The 23208-nt window shown below is 39.5% G+C and overlaps 2 protein-coding genes across 2 annotated transcripts in view; both read right to left on the bottom strand.

The window, feature by feature from the left end:
- LOC127481614 (plasminogen-like) overlaps nucleotides 1-22958 on the bottom strand; it is an 87935-nt gene extending 64977 nt beyond the window's left edge. Inside the window, exon 1 of the mRNA XM_051811075.1 lies at nucleotides 22878-22958. Coding sequence (XP_051667035.1) covers nucleotides 22878-22926 — 49 coding nt within the window. The 5' untranslated portion in view covers nucleotides 22927-22958. The remainder of the gene's footprint in view (nucleotides 1-22877) is intronic.
- LOC127481624 (plasminogen-like) lies at nucleotides 1721-19412 on the bottom strand. The gene is made up of 10 exons (XM_051811096.1): nucleotides 19306-19412; nucleotides 15139-15302; nucleotides 14488-14617; nucleotides 14257-14375; nucleotides 12636-12798; nucleotides 11649-11779; nucleotides 10647-10806; nucleotides 9010-9200; nucleotides 3043-3188; nucleotides 1721-2060 (listed from the first exon to the last, which is right to left on the bottom strand). The coding sequence occupies exons 3-10, from the start codon at nucleotides 14598-14600 to the stop codon at nucleotides 1902-1904; spliced, it is 1182 nt and encodes a 393-aa protein (XP_051667056.1). The 5' UTR covers nucleotides 14601-14617; nucleotides 15139-15302; nucleotides 19306-19412; the 3' UTR covers nucleotides 1721-1901.
- Nucleotides 22959-23208: the final 250 nt, after the last annotated feature.

The following is a 23208-nucleotide window of genomic DNA, read 5'->3' as shown; positions in this document are numbered from 1 at the left end:
TGAGTTCACACCTCAAGTTTTTCTCCAACCCTGTCTCACAGGTTGATTAGTGAGGTAAATGGTAACAACAGGCTGCCAAAGTGGTTGTAGGCTGAAGCATGTTCACCGTGTAACAGCCTGTTCAGCTGATCACACAGAAAAAAGTGAAAGACAACCACCACCCTCTCCAGCTCCCCTGGGTCTATAATAGTGAAAGAAACTCCACATTATGGGCCACATGTTTTAAAACTGTGGCCTGTTCCTATGGCTGTGGTGGGGGTACAAAACTAAGGGCAGACTGGATGGAGGGAAAATGGGAACTTGGAGAGCAGGACAATATTCAAAACCTGTAAGGAATCAAAGAAAAAGATGTTGTTAAGAAAGACTGTGTTAAGGAACAGCTATTCAAAGAGTATCATGATGAGCAAAAGAAATTGATGAACGGGTTTAATGGAAACCATAAATAATTCCTAGAGAATATCAAGGAGTAAGCAGAGTATGCAAATTTTTTTTTAAAAAAATCAAAAACAAATTTATACAGCCTGATCTCTGCAGACTTCCTTATAAAAATAATAATAAAATACCCAAATACCAGGTAAAGATTTATAATATACTTTAAATCAGACATTCATCTGGAAGACTAAAAAATACAGAAATCCTTGTTCAGATTACAGGTCCATAGGAAGTGAACATTTCTTCTGCTATTAGGTCAATACATTTTCTGTTTGGAAGTGGAATGCTTTTAAGTGATACACAGAAAATTGGAACAACCGCTAAAAATTCCGGAACTACCTTGGGTGAGTTGAAGTTAATGGAACAGGTGTGTTTCTGTTGATTTTTGATTCTGCTAGAACATGCCCCACTCAGCAATTTCCTTTGATCACTGCAGTACTGCTTGAAATACTAACCCAGTCTTTCCTGACACTTTCAGTGGCAGTCCTTTTCCACTGTTCTGGGTGGCACCCAGATCAGGTTCCAGGTTCTGGGAGGCTTGACTAACCTGCGGGTACCCTTTCTTTCTCCATCTCCCTGCTGCAGAGTGCGCAGGAGCACGAGCTGCCAAGTCTGATAAGGCACGCAGTGGCACCCCGGCTTCACTTGTCCATCCTTCTGAGACATCCTTGCCCTCTGAGACATTTCTTAATTCCTGAACTCTTGTCAGGGCTGAATTGTTGGTGTCACAACTGAGAGCTGGATTTGTGTGCAAGTGCCTCACAGACATGTTAACCATACCAAATGCCATCCAACTCACCCCTTTGCCCGCTGCAGTGGGTAGTTGTTTTTTCCATGCAAACATCTAACCTAGGAAGGTTAGCTGATTGCACAGCGCAGCACAGAGTTTCACTAGGGTGGTGAGAGTGGATGGAATTAATCACAAGAAGAAGCAGATCCACCGTACCTTCATCCAGTTCCTGACAGCAAAGGCACAGTTCAGCTTTCCCTTTTCTTACCCAGGCTAGCAGCTGGGTTGGAGCTGCTACAGAAAAGGGAGTAGATGCTAGTGATGGGTACAGGGTCAGGCCTGATTTGTGATAAAGTTTCTTGCACTGGGAAGACCTCGTACACAGAGACAGGCCAGCTGCTTGCAGGAGAGGAGAAAAGCAGGCATTTGAACACAGAGGAAGACACTTTCATGAGTTGGAGCATGCCTTAAAAGAGAGGGGTGAAGTAGGAACCTTCAAGATGCTGCCGCATGCAACATGTTTGACTTATACAGGTACCACACAGACACTCTGACAGACAATAGCAATTGGTCAACTTGGCTATTGCTTTGCAATAGCTACTTATGCTCAGCCAGTAATGATGTTTATTTAAGATTCTTATTAATTATGACATGATTTTTGAAACAAGTTTTAAAATCATACTTGGAATATTGTTTCTGACACAGAGACTGTGTCAGAAAAGTTAACCCGCATCCAGATTCAGTGGGAAGCCATTGCATTCTTGATCCAAGAAACAAAACTAGGAATTTGGACAAAACCAGGCTTTGATGGCTGGGTACAGTCCAGTCCCCAAGAGGTGACTCCATATTGGACAAATCTGTCCTTATCTTGGCAGACCAGAGGTCCTCCAACTTCAGCCTAGGAAGGAAAAGAGAGTATAAAGTGACTGCTCTAGTGATGGAGACACTAGGCATGCAAACAGTAAAATACTGGCAGGATTAATATTGTAACTCTGAAGGCCTCAAAAATGTGACTAACCCAAGGACTCGAGAGAGAGGGAGCGTGTTTTATTAGACCTGCTGGAGTAAAAGAATTGCAGGACTGGGGGAGTGGAAAGTTGTTTCCAAGCAGCCAGGCCATTTTCCTGATATGAAGATCTACCAGTCATGGATGTGGGTTAATCCCCAGATTACTGTGAGACCTATTACAAACACACAAATTGTCCATATCCTCTGATCTACTGGGCAAAATTAGTTTAATTGTTTTAATGCCGTTCCTTAAAATCCAAGCATGGCAGGATATGAGTACATATGTCCAATGATTTTTGGCCCTATAAATGAATGCACTGCCCACATTCTCAAATATATAATTTACCCTGGCAATCTGGAACATCTGCTCAGACAGACCTGTGTTTGCTTCCTGACTCTGTCACTAGTTACCATCTTTTTATTGAAAAGCTCCCAATATGATAGCCTCCATTAAGAAAACTACATTTTAAAAGTCTTTTCATATACTTGTGAAAATTAGAAAGCTGGAATCACTGAAAGCTTTATTTAATCAAGGGACTAAATAAAGATGCGGTACAACTCCAGCCTGTGCCAGAAACAATCACTAGTTTCACCTCTATCTCTAAGAACAAAGGAAAGCCCAAGCAGTATATTACAGCCTTTACTTCAGGTGAGAGGGTTATTCACAACACTAGGCTACTATGAGTAGGATATTATCCTACACAATTTCTCTGCAATACTAGCTGACTGTGTGAGTGAAGAAAAAAACGCTGTGTATACCTCAGTTCTTAGGCTTCATGCAAAAATGTTGAGTTGCTGAAGCTATTTCTGAGCCTTGAAAATACATATTATATGCATTGACCTGCTTAAACTCAAAGCTAGATTATTCTTACCTCACAGTTATCTATGCCTCCAAATGTAAATCCACCACAAAATTCATTATTTTTGACACTTCCATTCATAAATTCAGGGCGATTACATATTTCATTTTCAAGCACAGGGAATTCAACATCTTTTAATCTGTTATCTGCATTGGTACCTTTATGAACAAGTAAGAAAATATAACAATTATAAATCGTAGCCTGGGTGTTGTGATCTAGTGAAGCTGTAAAGTCTCAGTAATGAAAGAACTGGGATTTGTCCCCAGCTCTACTGTAGTCTCTGAGGTCCTTGAAGGACCTTATTAAATCTTCCAACTTTTTTTGAGCTTGGATCATACCTAGCATCAACAAGCAGAGGGTATTTTACTCTACAAAATGTTACTAAATAAATAAAAACATATGCTACGTAATCTGAGCCATTGTATTGCTTTCTAGTTTTTCACCATGGTGCAGTACCAATTGCTTATTTCAGTGTTAGCCTGTAATTACTTTACATTAATTCAAACTCTTTCAAGCCTAAAGTGTTTTCCAGGCAAGGAGAATTTTCCTGAAGCCAAAGCTGAATTTTCCCAAAATTTAGATGTGGGATTCTGACTGCTCTCCCTCTCCTGCTGCTTTGGTGACCAAGCTGCAAGACATGGTGGGACCCTCTTTCACACTGCTTAAATGCAACAGTGGTCTGTTGATTTTTCCATCCTAATGCATTTCCAGAAGAAATCTGGTTTGTAGCATTTTTTTGTGGCTGTGATCACTAGAAGATATGAAGCAGCTGCCACCGTGTGGCAAGCTGAATGAAAAACTAAAAACTTTCAAGGTAAGAAAGGGGAAAAAGGTGAGAGGAAAGCCAGTAATTACTGTATATGCTAGAGAAAAGTGTTTCTTAATAATTCTGATGAGTTAGATGACTTACAGTAGAATTAGAGTGATTATTCTTAAGCATTATTTCCATAGCATCAGTTTTGTAGCTAAATAACGCACGGAGGGTAAAAAAGCTCTACAATCTATGCCTAAACTTTTCATGGTGAAAGTCAGAGACTGGGTCATGTTTCGTTCCTTTTATTTTTTTTTTTTTTTAATTTTATGGATGCACACACGAAGAAGAATTCATTGACTTTGATTTACAGGTGGATTATTAAAAAGTGGTGTCTGGCAAATGGGGTGGGAAGGGCACCCCTTGCATATAGCTCAGCAAGGCCAAAAATGTGTCTGTGGGAGCTGGGGCTGAATGAGGACAGATGCCAGCATCACTGCTGGAAGCTGCAGGGATGAGGAACTGCCTCCTGCTTCAGTAAAAGCAGATCAAAGAGAGCTGGGTATACTCAACCATCAGCATAGGTGGAATAAGAGCTGGGCACCAGGAGACCACATGCTTGATTTTTAATGCTAGGCTATGAACAAAATTTAGGTAAGGGTTTTACTGACATTAAAAACCTTTAGCTTGAGCTCATTTTGCCTGTGCCCCAAAGATGGCTGGATCTGAGCAAGCTCTGACTTAAAGGCTTCACAGTTCCTGGGATGGCACCTTATCTATGATACAAGGTCTTAAGGCTAGTGCTTGGACTTGGGATTAGTCTTCAGACTTGCCCATGTATCATAGAATCTTAGAATAGTTTATGTTGGAAAAGACCTCTTAGATCATTGAGTCCAACTGTTAACCCAGTATTGCCAAGTCCAGTAGTAAAATTCTATCGGTCTGAAGTGAATGCAGATCCCTGTAGAAGTCTATGCAGACAGTAATGTTTAGACTACATTTAGAAGGTAAGTGCAAGCTTAATTCAGATGTTTAAAAAAATGTATATCTGAAGATCAAAATTAAAGGCAAGGGCATTATTTGAGTGTAGTCCTTATTTGTGCAAATACAGTGTATATGGAAGCAGAAGAAAGACTAAAACAGATAGAGATAAAAGGTGGCAAAGTCTTATGTCTAATTATTCTTTCTCTTTTCTCTTGTTTAGTGAATTCACTTTATGTAAGCAATGAGAAGGGGAAAAGGCAAGCTCTGAGAGAAAGAAATAAAAAGAAAAATGTTGCCTGGTAACTTCTGATTTAGTTAAGTCTTAACTAAAATGTGTTTTTCAGCTCCCATAATTGCACATATTTTGAAATAGTATTTGAAAACTTTCCTAAGTTTCCAATTGCTCCGAATATGTTTTATCTCTTTTTTTCCCCAGGCAGCTAGAAAACACACAGACTGCCGAGACCGTGCCCGCAGCCGTGCCGAGTCCCTGCCGTGCCGTGGCGCAGAGGCGCGGGACCCACGGGCGAACACCTCCCGCTCAGCCCTGGCCCGGACAAAAGCCGTAGAGCCGCGGCAAAAGAAGCGGCTCCGGCTGTGTGGGAGCCGGGGGCCGCTCCGAAATATAAGCGGCAGCGGTGCCGCAGCCGCGGAGCCCCGGCCGGGGTGGGGATGGGCGGCGAGCGTCTTGCCTCGCTACGAAACCCCCCTGCACTGCGGAGCGGCGGGGAGCAGTTCCGCCGGAGTCGGGACGGGACCGGAGACACCAGAAACCAGGGTAAAAACTACCTCCCCTTCCATAACAAAGTGTTAAAACCATGCCAAGCCCAGACAGCGCGAACTGCAACAAACGGCAGAGCCCTGCACGGTCTGCCGTGAGCAGAGAGGGAGACAGCAGCCCCCAAACGGCGCTGACAAGAGACCCCCTGTGGGGGGGCAATTCTGTCGTCTACGGTGGAAAACAAGTAACAAAAACCGGGGCCACAACCCTTTGTGCAGAGACAGAGCGAAGCTGAGCTGCAAATAGCTCAGGAGAGTCTCTGCACAACTCAATGCTACAGCGCTTTGCTGTGAGCCTCCCGAGAAGCATACAAAATTAATTTAACTTTGTATCTTGCTGTCTCAGGACCTCTGGCAAGAACATTGAAACTTTAAGGTTTTTTCTTACTCTTTCATCAGTTTCCCCCAAGACTTTGGTTAAATTGTTGAGCTTGTTAAGTTGTTAAACCCTCAAGGACACCTGAATAGAAGCAGTTGTTGTGACAATTTAGTTCAAACAACGTGTTTTAAAAGTTCCTAAGCATCTCCAACCTTGTTAATTAATCGTTTAAGAAATTGTTAAAGTTGTTAAATTCTTAAATACATTTATATCTATTAATAGAAGCTCTGTTAGTAGAAAGCCCTTCTCAGGACTATCAGTCTCTCGAAGCTGGGGACGGTGGATTTTCTTGTTCTTTGCCCCTGTCTGAGGTGGGGGAGGAGTGAAGCTTTCAGGAGCCAAAATGATGCTTCTTGCGTAATAGCGATCATCTGTTGCTTGACAACTGGGTGGAGAGAGATTCTGTCGTCTCCAGTTCTTGTCCCAGTCCCTGTCCTAGACGAGGGAAAACAAAGCATAACAAACTGAAATCTCCCCCATCACCCAGTTTAACTCTTATTAACTGTTTAACTTACATCACTATGGGGAAAGAAAAATTTTCTTTGTTGTCTAAAATCCTTAAAATTGCCTTTTGAGTTTATCTCCAGAAAACCAGGCCATTAGACACCTGCCAGAGCAAACAAGACAAACTGCTTTCAGTGAGAATGAAGAAGACTTTTCTGATTTCTGTGATATCTACGAATGATGGGAACCACTGAATGCTTGCTTTTGTGTTTGCAAGTGCAAAATCTTCTAGTGCCAACGTAGTAAAGGGTTTGATTTTGTTATTAAGATAATGTTCAAAATGTTTATACTCTGTTTTCTAATTGTTTCAGCAAGCGAAAATATTCCTTGATAATTTATATAAAGACTTATCTAAGATTTCATATGAACATTGAGAATGATAAACAAGTATTTCATCCCTTCTGCCCTTACAGCATTAAAACATGCAACACATGAAGTTACACACAGCCTTCAACCTTGAGGTAAACAGACAATAAAAGCACAAAATGACTTTTTGCCTTTATTTCAAGCTCCAGCAAAAGGCAACTTTGAAGCAAAAAGACATTGAAAGGCATCAACTGACTTCTACTGCTTTACTTCAAAAGGCCATTCCTAAATACAGCTACAGAGAAACTGCGTTTGCCTAACCTCTACATCTGTTTCTTCCACACTAGCCACCTGAGACTGTTTAAATTGTTATTAACATGTTTGTTAAGTTTGTTACTAAAGGCAAAAAGCGGCTAACAGAAATGGATGGACAAAAGCTGAAAATTAACCGCATTCTAGAAACCACAGACAACTTAAACTGATTGCTTGCAAAGGATGCTGAATTTCAAGCTGTGTTAACATGTAATGATAACTCGTTTTATATACTCAGTTATTGTGATGGTAACTTGGTCTAGTTGTTTACAGGAGATGCTAAGCTTTAAGTTATGTTAACATATTGTGATGGTAACTTGTGTATATATCTTTGAGTTTATTAACTTATGGTTTTCTAAAACAAAAACAAAAGGGGGGGGAAGAGAAAATGCATGTGCATAAACAGGTAAGACATTTAGTTTTGTCAAACCTTATATTCTTCATATTAATTCCTTTTCAAATTTTCAAAACAAGTACAGTTGCCAAACATGATTACCAGAAGTGACAGATTGCAAAGCATACAACCAATAACGACTGCAAAACCCTAAACTATGTGATTTAAATAGACACATAATAAAAATTCTAAGTATGCATGTGTAAGGAGAGAATGTAAAGTGGCCACTTCTGTATGAATGAAAAAACTGTATGAATGAGAGAAACTGTGTAAACATGTATGTATGTAGACTTAGAGATACTTTGTTCTTCATGTGCTTTGAACAAATTACACTTCCATCACAACACTTGTTCTCTAAGGGCCCTTTTCTTGAAATGGAGTTGAATTTCTCCTAGTTACCAATTACATGCAGGCCCTTGGGGAGGTGGGAATCGATGTTCTGCCCGATTATGCAAAAACTCTCAGGTTAATAAAGTTGTTGTTTATCCCAAATACACACAAACCCTTAGGAAGTAAAAGTTCAAATTTATGTCAAGCAACTTTCAAGGATTACAGATAAAGGTTCAAATAAGTAAGTTCGTTGAGAGACCAAGGTAGGCAGTGGACTGAATCACTGACACAGTGGACATTGTTAAAGGGGGTTTACAAAGTTTAAAATGTACTGTTATATGCAATGTTCTATATTTCCTCATAATAATAAAGAAGAGGGGAGATGTAGGAGTTTGGTTTCAGGAAGGGTGCTGAACAGCACCCTGGGAGATGTATTATATTAATATATCACAGTTGTCTATTTTCCTCTTATTCCCCTGGATGAAAAATTTGTCCTTCAGAATGCACTAAAATGACATAGGCTACAGGACATGAACTGACTAAAGAGCACTTGCTGCAAAATGCAGCTGTACAGATCTGAAAGCTGCTGAAGGGGTGTAACTGTTACATTGCAGCCCTAGTCAGTGTCCTGGTTTTGGCTTGCATAGAGTTAATTTTCTTCTTAGTAGCTGGTACAGTGCTGTGTTTTAGCTTTAGTATGAAAATAATGTTGATAACACACTTATATTTTGGTTGTTGCTAAGTAGTGCTTACCGGAAGTCAAGGACTTTTCAGTTTCCCATTTTCTGCCAGTGAGAAGGTATACAAGAAGCTGGCAGGGAGCATGGACAGGACAGCTGACCCAAACTAGCCCCAGGGATATTGCATACCACAGAACAACATGCTTAGTACATAAACTAGTGGGAGCCACTACTTGCTGCTCAGGGACAGGATGGGCATTGGTCAGCAATTGTATGGTGCATCGCTTGGGTTTCTTGGGTTTTATTCCTCTCCAATATTTATTATTATTGTTATTGTTATTTTGTTTCAATTATTAAACTGTTCTTATCTCAACCTTTGAGTTTTATCTTTTTTTATTTTTCTCCCCACCAAGGAAGGAATAGGGGAATGAATGAGCAGCTGTATGGTACTTAGTTTCTAGCTGTGGTTAAACCACAACACTCAAGAATTATTTTGATAGATTACTACTTCCTTTTCCCACAGACTCTACAGGAGGTGCCACTTATGGCCAGCTGTTACCAGATGTGGTGCGTGTCGTCGGGCTAATATCTTGCGCCATCGTTGCGGGGGAATCATTTGGTATGGGCTCTTGTGTATGATCATCACACTTCTTGAGATTGCAGTACTCCCATAAGGTGTTGGGGTCAGTGGTGAAACACCATGGGCTGTTGTCACCATCTGGATTTCTACAATAGTTGTCCCTCAAATCCCTGCAAAAATATAGTCAATAGTCATGCTGTGTAAGACTGGAAGTAAGCATAGAAATATCCTGATAAAAAGTTGTGGAACTATACTATAAGGATAAAAACATTTATTATTGTTTTCACTTATTGCAGATATCCTATTAATAGCAAACACATTTATGGCTGTGATGCTGGTGAAGAGTTATATTTCACATGTACATCAGAGTCATGAATACATTTATGCATAAGGAAACATAATTCAATTACTGGTTGATATTCTGAATGTACCATGTCAATATGCTGAGTACCTAAATAAATGCCTGATATGCCAATAATTTAGTTTCTAAATATATATGTATAAGCACACGCAGTTATGTGAATGTGTGAATTAGTAATAAATATGCAGAAAGATTCATACTGCTGGTGGGCCCTTATGCTTTTCCAAATTTTTGTTTTTTTAATGCCAAAGGGTTCTTTTTAACATTCAGAAGAAGGACAAATAAATGCTTATACAGTTGATCGCCTCTCATGCTGCCAAACACTGTTTCTACTGAATTCAGTGGAACCACTCCCAAGTCTGTGCTTCATGGGGCAGGGAAAAGTAGAATCTCTCTCTTCAATAATTTGCAGAGTTTCAGTATTTCCCCATCCTGAATCACAGCACAGTTACGGAATAAAAATGAACTGAAATGGTTTTTTTCCAAATATGACAGAACACATGAATTCCACATTTTCGCAATTTGATTTTAATTTTTTAAAATGTTTTTGAAAGTCATCATCCCCCCGAGGATGTTCCAGTTTCAATACATTAGTGTTTTGATGCCTAAATATAACTGAAAAATTCTAATTATTTTGGGTGATAGCATAAAAAACATAAAAAAAATGGACGTATTTTCTCGCAATTGAAATCTTGTTGCTTTCCTACCCTTACTAAAAACTGGTACATTAGTGATTATGGTTAGCTCATCACTGATCCAGTCACTGCTGGTATAGTTTTGTCAGCCTGAGGAAGATAAATAAAGGGGAGAAATTCAGTGTGCAATTCTGGGTGCACAATTCCAACTGCAAAGAACACTTTGATGGTATTTCAAAGCATAATGTATCTGACAGTGTGTTTTGCATCATAAATGCTGTGTTCTACCAAGATTAAAAAATGAGAAAGGCCACCACAAAAATCTTAAATTCATAAACAAAACACATATTTCAGCAGATGCCCAAACTCTGGATACAAGTCTCCTGCTGTTGGTTACAGAAGCTCAGATTTAAGAGTAAAGGGATACAGCTATATTTTGCTCAGAATTTAGATGACTAGTTTTTAAAAATGAGACCTACAGAAAATGTTTCTATGTCTTGGAAAAAAATCCTTCACAGATACATTCCCTAGCAATGTTTTAAAGCATAGATGTACAAAGATAATGCAAACCAAACAGCAGTCATTGTCAGAGAAAGAGAGAAAAGGTAAGATAAACATACGCATCTGGGAATTTGTCCGGGGTTTTTTCATGCCAGTGTGGGAACATGGAGTTCCAGGCCTGGCATTTTTTTCCCGATGCAGTGATAGAAGTTGTGCCACGATAACTCTGGCCTTTGCCTCGGTAGCACTCCTCTGTCAGGGGAACCTGTATAGGCACATCTGCAGCAAACAACAGAAACTGGTCTTTTGCATCATAGTTTTATGTTCTTACTGAGTAAGCACAAGAAAGCATCAAACACACAGGATGACAAAAAGGAATGACTCATTTATACAGACAGCATTCAGTGAGACTATGACAGCCAGCAGCAGAAGGGCATTTCCAAAGTTATTTAGAAAACTTTCATAGCTTAACATCATGTGTTAAATGTTTTTCAGTGAAGGCTTCACCATTTGGTTTCATTTTGGTATATGTGAACATGCTAGAATTAAAGATAAGAAAGTTCACATGAGAAATCCTCACAGATGAAATACTGGTGATTTTGACCACGATAAATTTCTCAAACAGGCATTATATTAAGCTTCAATCTCTCCATTATCTTTTTTATTGCACTAAGACTTTCTTGTTACTTTTTGTCCTTAAATGAATGAATGTTTCAATGTGATTTTGATTTGGAAATAAGACTTTGGAAGCTCCTGTCCTCTCTTTTGTGGCTACTTTCCAAAAATGGGAGTTCCTTTTATTTAGCAGTTTTTCATGTCTTTGAACCTGATTTTAATTTTTCAGTGAGCTTGCTATAGTTGCCCTACATTTGGGAAAAAAAGGAATATAAAAAATTAATCCTCTTTTATCCAGTAATTCTTCTGTTGGGTCACCTGGTGATTTACATCCTTCACTGTGTTTTCTTAACCAGTATTTGGCAGGTTTTACAACATGCCAGGCAGACAAGCATTAACAACAGTGACAAAGTGACTGAAAAAATATTTAATACATTTACAGTGAGAAACAATAAACCTCTCACTGTTTTAAAGTCCTTATTTCAAGTACGCGCCACTATTCATACCAGTACTCTCTTGTTCTCTCCCATCACAGGGAGGAATTGTGCAATATTCCCATCTAATGCTGCTGTTGATGGTGTAGCACCAAGGTCTCTTCTCTCCATCAGGGTTTCTACAGTAGTTTTCCTCTAAGCCCCTGAAACAAAAACACCGGCTTTAAACTACTCATAGAAATCCAGAAGAGTTTTGTGCATGACTATTAACAACTACTGCATGCAGAAGTCAACTTAGTGGTTATATTTATTCTTTTTGGAGATTAATTACCTCATGCATCACTGTTTTGGGACTAATTAATGGTCTTCAAATTTACGGTCTAAATGCTGAAGATATATGAAGAACTGTTTCAATGCTTTCGCATTCTGCTCTTGTTGAGGCCAAGGTACAGCAGTAAAAGCTGACTTCGGAACACAAGCCATTGGTGTACCTGACATTACAGTAATAACCAGGCAAGGCTGGATGTGACAGACTGATCCTGGAAGTGTGTAGGAGCACCAGTGCATGCTGCTCTCTGCCCTATGATAGTGGACAGGGTTTCACATGATCAAGAAAACTTGCAGGATCAAAATACAGAGTAATAAGCCAGGTCAGTCCCAGCTACCCTTACACATCGATAATTCTCTGAAAACCCAGCTCCTCTGACCTTGGAGCAAAAGGATGTATTGGAGCATGTTGACCTTGGAGTGTCACTCTTCAGAAGAGTAATGCATTGAAAATGTGCTGAAACACAGCCAAGGGATTTTCAGTAGTAACTACTTATAACTTTGCAGTGGGATGTGGGTCAGACAGGTGAGATAAATATATGAGAATAAAGAGGGATGCAGAAAAAGATGGAGAGCAAGACTTGAACAGAAGTAATGAGCACTGACAAACAGCAAGAAAATAGCTTATCAGCAGAAATGAGGAGCACCTGAGCTCCTCTTGTCTCTGCATCTGATTCAATAAGGAATAACTATATTCTTTGGTATTTGTTACAGTGATCAGGTTCGGCATACTTGCAGGGATATCTGTCAGGAATCCAGCCATGTTTGTGAGGTAACTGTGTGTTCCAGCGTTGACACACATTTCCTGATTCAGTGATGGCTATCCTTCCTCGATAGTCTTCTCCTTTCCCTGAAAGACACTGGGAGCCTGGGCCAGAGACTGGTGGGTGTGTAGCTGTAACAGGAAAACACAAATGAAGGGGAGGGAAGGCAAGGAAAATAGTACTTTCAAAAATATATAAAACATGTTTATTTTCTGTAATGTCAAAAGTGCAATTTTTTTTTTCTTTCAGCAGAGGTGACCTGGGTTAAAAGCCATGTCAAAACCAAAAAGTACATTTTTACGAGCAGTTGGACAGCCAGACAGATGTCCTGTGTCTGCCCTTTTACAGCAGTCAATAAATAACTTTGCTGGGTCAAGACAGACTTTGTGCCTGCAGTCCCCTGAGAGCAGAACAGGAAAGGCAGTAAGTAGTCCTGTACAGTCTTGTAAAACCAAGTGAAATGAATATTATACGCACAAGTAGGGTGGAAGGGCAGAAAGGGACAAGAAGAAATTTTGAGAGAAAGCAAAGCAGCCTTCAGAGCTGAGCCTCTGGAGTCAGTGACTTGGGAAAGTGTGGCAGAAGGAAGAGTGAAAGAAAGAAAGTGAGGTGGTCTGGCACGTGGGGAACAGCAAAGAAAGTAAGAGTGATGATCAGAGGCCTAGAACCTGCAGAGGGCAAATGGAAAATGAATTTACAGCACATACCTATTATATATACTTTGTATACAGAATTTCCCAAGGAGATAAGTATGACTCTAAAAGGTTGGCATGTTCCTTAAACTTCAAGTTCTAAGCACAGAGTGGAAATGCTATGGTAACTTTCACAATTTATCATGCAGAAGTCTATAAATAGTTATTCTGCCATCTGTAATGGACCATGCTGAAGAGAACTACATCCAGCAAACACGTGCCACTGCTTAGAGCACTGGCAAGTGCAGATGCATAAGAAAGCAAGCTCTAGAGATAAAAACACACTTTTTTTTTTTTCTAAAAGTGCCATCCAGTTCTACAAATAGCAATGCTACTCTCCTTATTCAGTGCTTTGGAAATATCCAGATTTAGCGTGCTCAGCTCAATGGGTTACGCTCACCCACTGATAAGTCAGGTGTTTCCTCGAGGCCTGAGCTTGTTTCTCAGGATTCACTCCTTGCTAAGAAAAAGGCAGTGTTGGCTGTGCTGGCCAGATTCGGGTAAAATATCACAGTATGGCCACATGGTGATTTAGATGTTTTTCATTAGTTAACTGATCAGCAGAAAACTACCACCTGATTTAACCTGAATGCCCAGTCTCTCAGGTAAATTTAAATTCTCAGGTAAGTTGAAAAGTAAAGTGGTTAAAGGCAAATTCTGTTTTCCCAAAACATCTTTGGCATTATTGTACTTCATGACACCTACATCCTCACTAACCTTACATGATTTTACATAACTGAAATTTAGTGAGCGATTCTGTATATTCCTGTGCGCTTTCCTTCCTTCACAAAGGTATCCTCAGGTTACTCAGAACTGAGATTTCTTGTCTTTCCCCTCCCTGCATAATTGTAATGAGAAGAGCTACCCTCTGGAGTGATCTCAGGAAATCAGACTCACTGCAACGAGGAATTTTGCAATATTCCCAGCGTTTAGTCGGGCTGGTAGTGAAACACCAGGGCCGAAGTTCACCATCAGGATTACGGCAATAATTCATCTTCAGATCCTTCTCTGGATAGCTGCACATCGAAAATGAAAGAGAAGCTTGTGAATCAGTTATGGGCAGCTGAAGCAATTAGGCTCTGTCTCCCAGGCTCTGTAGGAATGAATTCAGTGCCGAATGTGACTCACTGTTTCAGGGTAAATCCATGCATATGAGGCTCTTGGGCATCCCAGTGTTGGCACTGAAGCCCAGACTCTGTTCTCGACACTTCTCCATGGTAGTCCTCACCATTACACTGCATGCATTCCGCTGTAGGTCCTAGGCAGAATGGAAAAAAAACAAGGAATGCACAAGCCCATGAATTCAGATCCTGATCTATTCCTGGAAGAATATGTTGAAAGAAAAAGAGGGATTTGCTCGAGCTAGTGATGAAAATAATTCAGAAGCCTAGCCAAATTCAAAATGCTTTAGGAATATATGTCATTTGGAGGGAGAAATTTGTCACGTATCTGTATGTACTGATAGCAATGGGAGTTCAGTATGTAACACAGCACTTGGATCAATCTTTACTCTCTTTAAAATGAAATAAATTGCTGGGATAAGAGCAGGACAATATCAGCAAATGATTAAAAAATTTCAGTTCTTCCATATTTATGAAATTACTTTGATAACTCAAGATAATTAGGAAAAAACATCTGTGTTGAGAAATTCTTAAGTTCAGTTTGATTTAAATTCTCATTTGAAAACAATCTGCAATAATTAAGCGCAAACAAGTAGCAGGAATAATATTACCTACTTAAACTCACTACTTAAATTCATTCTGTGAAAAGTAAATATACCCTCTTCAGTGTGTGTGATCTGGTCCTCACACTCTGGGATATTACAGTAATCATATCTGGTAGCAGGATCTGTTGTGTAACACCAGGGTCCATTTTCATCCCCATCAGGATTTCTGCAGTAGTTTTCCTCCAGGCCTGCATTAGGGTGTTTTTGAGGTGTATAGCTGTAATTAAAATTCTATTTTAATACCAGTAATTTGGTGGAGCAGAAGGGAAATGTCCAATTTGCTGAGGTAGCTGTGAGCTTTATTCATTCACAGTAAAAATGAGCAAAACAGATTCCCCACTGTAAGCCATAAATGAAAACTGAAAAAACATTCCGTAGCTATCATTATTAGTAGCTTTCTCCCTAAGTCCCAATTGCCAATAAGGAGTGATCTTACAGCCTGCAAGGACTATGCCAGTCTCAAAGGACAATTGTTGCCTTTAATACTTACATCCGTCTGATCTAATCTGCTCACTATGACCTGTGGCTCTGTCACGCATTTGTATTAATGGAACTACTTCAGAAGTTGTGTATTTCTAGAGGCTATTCACCAAACACCAGATCATGCAGAGACCTGAAGCAGGTGACACTAGGCTTCTTCCTACAGTAACCTTACCAGAGAAGACTAAATGGCTTTTAAACAATCTGAACAAGTGTATCCAAGTTTCATTAGGATAAAACTCCAATGCAGATCAGAGGAAACGGAATCTCTGCTTCCCTTCTTGCTTCAGTGAGCCCAGTGGCAGCCAGCCCTGAGAAAACTCTACCTGGTCAGGTACGTTTGGCCCTTGGATACTTTTCTTAATGTTTTTTCTTGACTGTCTGTATGGCAGAGTCATAGAGCTGGACCCGTATCAGTGCTTTTTTTTCCGCACTTCATACCGAACAGTGCAATTATGATCCCACTGTCACCAATAGCAAAATTTTCATCATGTGTTGATAGGAGCATTTCATCTGGTTAAGACACCTCACATTTAGACACAATTTCTCTACCTGACGATGAATCCTTTCCTTATCCAGATTGTTGCAGTTCTCTGCCAACAGTCAAAAGCATCAAGACAGATGAAGACAAAGCTGTCTTAAAAAGTCACTTGATAACTGCCTTTCGTAACTTGCACTATAAGGCTGTTTATACATATGAAGTTGAGGAAGCTTGGAAGAGTGAGAAAACAACATAAAGACAAATATAAACAACGGCATACTTTGGTTTGTGGGGTATTTTTTCTGCCCACTTCTGGCATGGAATACCCCTCCAAGTCTTGGCTTCTGTTCCTCTGTAGTCCTTCCCAATCCCTCTTTTACATTCTAGTAGGTAAACTGAAATGGAATTGGCTTTGTTAATTCAATGGTGTTACAACATTGCATGTCTTGAAATTGAAAGTCTGCAGATATAACTGAAGTTCATCAGTTCGCGATGAGCCAATGTTTTGAACCTCTTGTACATGCAAACATATGTGATTCTGTAATGTAATTTAAAACAAATTAGTTACAAACTAAAGAGAAAAATTTCTGAAGCATTTTTACAAAGCTAATAAAATTTAGTGAAGAAAATAGCTGTATCAAATTACAGGTGGTTTTGACATGCAAAAATGCATGTTTTTACTATCATAATACTGGGGTAAATAGGAATGTCTTTCACCAGCAGCTGGAGATTCTTTGAAAGGCATTGTTCACAAACACATTTGCAGTGTGGGTGTCAGGCAACTATTCCTTCAAGAAAGAAAATATTTAGTTATCAAAATACACTTGTCACATAAATGGCCCCCAAACCTTTGATTCCTCTTAGCCTCAGACTCCCAGGTCCTTTCTAGTGGGATTCCAAGACAGAGAGAATGCAAATCATATTGATGATGCTTTTATTGGCAACAGACACTGGAAAATCTCAAGTTATTGAGGGCAGTGATCTTGCTTTCCCCTTCCAGCAATTTGCTTGCACAAGAAGAATCTCCCTAAACCCCAAAATATAAAATGGAAATATTAGAGCAAGGATGAGGTACCAATCTGATAGGAAAAACTGAGCCTTGTTTGAACACCTTGCAATAGTTACTGCAATCACAATGTGTGGCTGGGACTACAAATGTCTGTGCTGCATGTCTTGCCAAAAGGGAGCTTCTGCCTAGTTTGTCAGGGTACTACTGGAGGGACCAAAAGACTAGTCACTGCTACTCCAACACTGATACCCAAGTCTCAGCATGTCCATCTCTGGTCAATAGCCTTGCCCATGGACTTTCTGATGTTGTCAGACTCCTCCTAGATTATTTTAGCTTGTCTAAATAATAAAGCTGGACACATCTGACAGCCAGGGAGAGGAGGTGAAGACTGTATAGCTGGGTCAGGAAGGAAAACAACCAAGTAACTTTCCAGGTCAAATGGCACATTGAGACCACCATGGATTTAGGCCTCAGTACTTGATCCTTCTTGAAGAGCATTTTTAGTGACATAGCTTCTTTCTGTTTGGCCTCCATATTCTCAATTAGTTTTCTGTCCTATACAGGAGTTTGCTTTGCTCGCCTATAACCCCTAATTGTGTTCTTCAAAAGAAGGATGAGATCAAAAGCCAAACTATATGTCCAGACAAAATTAAGGTTTGATTGGGGAAAATGCTCTGCAAAGAATGAGATGTCTCTAACCGAATTCTTCAGAAATGCTTCAGTGACTAAGTGCCAAAACTTTGATTATTACCCCTACAAGAAGGTAAGCATCCCAGATGACCACTCAGCTAGTAAAAATGCCATGGTTCTTAAACTCTCAAGAGGCCAATTGGAACCAAAGGAAAATGCACTTTTGAAGGTGGGAGTGAGAAATCTAACTCAACATAATGTAGTGAATGAGTCCACTTTGTGAATTATTCCAATTATTAGCAAGGAGGTGTTGCCATTAACATATGGAAAGTAACTGGCAGACATATATTCATGGAGTTGCCTTTGTAACTATGGACAATCCAGAGTATGGTCTGCATACAGATCCCAAAGCGTCTGTGGTGGGGTAAAATGGAAGTGCCTAACATTGGGTGGCCTAGTACAAAAAGACAAACTATTACACTCACAAATGGATGAAACTTTTTGTGTCAAAGTAGATGTTTTGCACAGGTATTAATCCAATTCCAAGGAAAATAAATTCTAGCAAAGATTGAGGCCAGAGCAGCTGTTATGAACTCCAAGTTCTGAGTCAGGTATAGGTGAGATTGTACAGTCATTGTGAACCTAAAGGAGTGGCAGAGCCACAAAATTGTCCTGGAGATTGCTTTTCCCCAGCAGACTGAATTCCATTATATCTCAGCAGAGAGGAGTTTTACAGCAGCTATTTCCTGGTGCTGAGGAGTTGTGGTGGGGACAGAAAACTTTTCTGATGTTCAAGGAAACTAAATGTCTTTATTTACAAATTCGAGTTCAGGCTGGGTGATACTGTGGTTACTTGCTTCTAGGAAGGTGAGTCACTCCTAACAGCCTTCTGAGAAGTATCTCTGGTTTGAGGTGGATTTGGGCCATTACAGATACAAAATGCTGCCATTTGGATTATCCAGAGACCTCACAACAATGCTGGCAGCGGTAGCTGTGAGTTTCAGAATGAATGAGACAGTTCTGTATTCCTGCTAGCAAAAAAGAGAAGGAAAATGACTGTACGCTTTTGTACCCCTGCCATAACAGGCACCTACAGGCTGATGAGCTAGTCCCTTGGTGTGAGGAACAAGATACAGTGTCTCCTCCTGGAGTGGACTCATGTGGTGACATTTCCTTTAGTCCTGGATATGGCTAGGAAGGAAAAGCTCTGCTTCCAAGAGGATTAGGAGAGAGGGAGACAGACCTGTACCTCACCCTACAGATTCAGCTAAGGGTAAAAAGTAAACAAGACAAATCCATCCTGACACATGAGAGGGCGCCAAGCTAGGATTTTTTTTTTCTGCAGGAAGAGGTGGCTCCAATGGGGCTATGAGCAGCAAAGCTGAAGGTTCTGACTAAATTTCTAGATTACATGTGTTGAGGAAGGTCACTGGGATGAACATTGAGGCTGGAGACACCAGGCCTGTCTTCCATGGAATAATTTTGGAGGAGGTGAAAATTTGCATGACCCACCTCACCGAAACTGTCACCACCTGCAGCGGTTTGCTCCAGCACTGCAGCAGAGAGCACAAGGATGAAGTTAAAATAGGCTTAATGAGTAGCATCTTGCTGTATACATACTTCTCTTTTCATAAAGAACTGCATCCATGCTGGCGAACATCACCGACATTTTAGCATTTTCAGCCAGTGTTAAACACTGTAGCTTTTTCCTGGTGAATAGGAAAGCCCTGTTGAAATTGAGAAGGAAGCAATATTGACATAGGAAGCAATATTTTAAATTCAATACAAATTATTCAACTAATAATTATTGTTCTATACATTTTTAATTTAATAGGACTGTCCTGTATCCATTTCTATCTTTCAGATACTGCACTCAATATCTGAGACACTGAGTTAGAGTCTGGCTTTTTTTATTGCTCTGAAGTGGCTCATTTATTCAGGACATAAGACTATAGATGAATAAGTTATTGTGTGGGAAGCTAGTTACTGCATTGGCAAAACATTATCAACAGTATTCTAGCTGCTCAGGTTAGTATCTTTCCCTACAACGGATTAGAAACATTTCATTCTTCTTTTGTGAAAGAAGCCAGCATCTAGCAAAAGAGGCACAAGTAGCTCTCCATATAATGAATAAGAGTGGGAACTTGAACATTTACTATAGAATGAGAAATACATTGTCAATCCACTCTTTACTTGATCTTGTGGTAATTTATGGGTGAAGATAAGCCACAAACTAAAGGTACAGGCTGTAGGCAGAGCCGCAGCAGAATGGGGATGTTGGTTCTGAGCAATTGTAGGAAAATACCATTGATATGCAGACATCCACAATGACACAGTTTTAAGATTCAACAGGAATTACCTGCAATTAAAATTTCTTTCTGCTTCACATTTCTCTGCACATTCTTTTTCGTTATTTGTCTTGTAAGACTGTTTATTTCGAGTTAGTATCCAAACACCATCTGTTCTTATATAGTCACCCAGTATATCTCCTTTCACTAAAAGGGAAGGAAAGGAATCAGACGTTAAAAATGAAAATTCTGCAGTTAAGAAGATCTGTGAATTTGAGTCCCATTTTCTGTGTAGCTTGGACAGGTGAAGACACTATTTATGCTGTGTAATTCTAGGTAAAAGATTGTAAATTCTAATGTAATTTCTGTCTCCCGACACAATCACAGCTGTATGACTGTAACATGCCATAGGAAAAAAAAACAGCAGAAAAAACATGTAGAGAAGCAGTTCTGAATGGAGTTATGCATGAGTTTGAAGCTAAGAACAAGAAATGTGAAGTAAGAGTGAGGGGGAAACAAAGAGAGAGAAACTAAGTGGTGTCAACACCAGTCAGAGAAAGAGGAAGTGATACCAATATCAAAATTTTGAAAAAGAATGAATTAGCTGGATGTGATATTATGTGATTGTGCACTCACTGCAGTTTTATTGGTCACTAACTAGTTGTTTGTCCCAAGATGTCTTGCTCTAGATCAAGAAACCACAGTTATAAAATTACTAAATAGCATTTTACAATGGCCACCATTATTTTATTGTAATGGGTTGAGCAGACTTAGTAATGAAATTGTCAGGCTGCATCTCTGTTGCAACAAATTAACCCAAGATTTTAAATTAGTAAATGATTAGTATTATTATATCTGAAAGCTACATGTGCATAAGATGTATATGAGGTATCTGCTAATACATTTAACACAGCTCTAAAACATTGTTGCTCACAATGGATTTTGTCAACTAACTGATTTTTTTTCCTTCTATGTCTATAAAGAATTTATGTTCTGTTCCTAATTTCTATGAGAGTTTATTTCCACCTCCAGCATCAGGTTACAAGGTTACACAAGTGATATGGTTCAATTATTTCATTTTTTCAAGCTAGATTATTATTGATAGATACAGGAAGTTCATAATTTTGTACAGTATTCTCACAGGTAATGTTGCAAATCTTTCATTTTTCCACTCATATTAGGCTCAATTCACTGCAGCATCACTGCAGTGTAATTAATTCCCACAACATATAGGTCATCCATCACCTACCTCCATATGATACATATTCGTATGAAATAAAAGGTATTTGGGCCACTAATGAAAGTAAGATGATTAATTGCCTGAGGGCATCTTCTGTGCCTGTTCGCAGAGTTGGCTCAATGCTATAAAAACCACGTGTCTTAAGAAATCCCTGACACTGAGGCCTCCCATATCTAATCCCACTGTTACAGCTGGACTATGTGGAGCACCAATAGCCCAGCCTACTAAAAATTTCTCCTGACAGATTCAGTAAGCAACTGCTTCCTCTCCTGAATTTTTTTCATAACTTAACTAAGGCCAGTGCTCCAGAATTGCAGGAGACTAGAACAGGAAAATACTGCTTTCCAAACTTAATTGACACATCTTAAAAGATAATTCAGATTGGCAGAAGCTTAGATAACAAAAAAAGAAAAGGTGAAAAGGTGATGCTAGTTGCCTGAAAAACATTGCAAAATGAAAAATTAAGAAAAGAATACAACAGACTTAAAAATGCATCAGGGAATGTATTAGTCTGACTAAAGTCCAAACCTTTATAAACCCAGACATGGCACATGATAATTGAACAGAGTATTCAAATATATGTGAACAAACCTATTTTTTCTTTTATATATGTATCTTTCCAGACCTGACCAGTACTGATCCAGAAGACATAGAAATTGGTTTTAAGGCAGTCGTGTACTATCACTTTGGAGCAAGTCAGCTAAAGCTGATAACAATGAGCAAACAAAAAATCTCGCTTAATCAGTTGTCTTTTACAACCCAGTGATATGTTCCTGTTATTCTGACCTTAAATGTCTGAGCTATTAGAAACTCATACAAACTGTACTGATATATATTTTACAGTACTTTTTAAAAGTCATTTAAATGCCATAGAATTATATGCAATTTTAAAGTACTAGAGTATGGTATCTGATTAAAATCTGATTGAAATGTAAACTACATGTGGAATAATAATTTACAATATTTGTAGATAAGCTTGAAAATCATATATTACCATTAGTGGGACACCTATCTTCTTTTGGTGTTGTAAAAAAGAATTCTAGACATATTTTTAGAAAAGTTGATTTAGGTTACTGAAGAGTAAGTTCCTAACTACTGCCTTCAGCAAAACAAGGGAGAACATTTTATTAGAAGTGTTTGAAAAATTTGAAATTTCTGGAATATAAAAGGAACTTGGTAATTTTTCCTTTTTTTTTAATATTTCATTTCAAAGCTTTAAAACTCCTATCATAAAGGGTGAAAACCACAATCACAGTGCTTAGCAATGCTTGGTAGTAAAACCAGTTTTAGCTTTAGCATTTGATCCAAAACCTGCTGAAATTAGGGATAACCTTCTCAGTGACTGCTGTGGGTTTTGTAGAAGCCTTTGACAGGCTGCTTCCCAAGGGTGCCCCCATCTCTGGCCATGGGGTAGTTTTGCAGGGAGCCACTAGTTCCCAATGGAGACACCAAGGCTGCTGCTCTTCTGGTGGCTCTAACAAATACAACCCGGGAACAACCACAGCTCTCATTCTACTGAGCAGCAGTTTTTGCTGGCCAGCAAGTCCTGAATCTGTCATCATCCAGGGAAGTGTGATGCAGGGATTTGGGGACCTACCTTCACCACATGGAACTTGCAAATGTTTAGGTCTCACCTAGGCAAGGAGAAGGCAAAGGACTCTTACCTGAGCTGAGCAAGAACAGAAAGAGAAAGGCAGCTTTGCTAATCCTCATTTTGACCCCGCTGGTGGGTGCTGGAAGTTGTGTGTGTCAGTGCACAAAGTTTTATTGACTTGCACTGAAGTGAGGCAGCATCAAATAAACAAGGCAGGAGGATTAAGTTAATCATTTTCCCGTACTGCTTCCCCCTTGCCATGATGTGGCCATTCAAACAACCTTGAATTGGATGGATTACCAAATCAGATTCAATCATTTCTACTGGATGCTGGGAAATGTGAAGGTACTTTCCTGTTTTGTGGGACATGCTTTTGTTCTCAGATTGCTTGGCCTCACTTT

The sequence above is a fragment of the Manacus candei genome, unplaced genomic scaffold (genome assembly GCF_025592945.1).
Source record: "Manacus candei isolate 608988 ecotype Guabito, Panama unplaced genomic scaffold, ASM2559294v1 h1tg000081l, whole genome shotgun sequence".
Taxonomy (NCBI): Eukaryota; Metazoa; Chordata; class Aves; order Passeriformes; family Pipridae; genus Manacus; species Manacus candei.
Note: the sequence above shows the minus strand (reverse complement) of the source record. Positions and strands in the feature narration are given on the sequence as shown.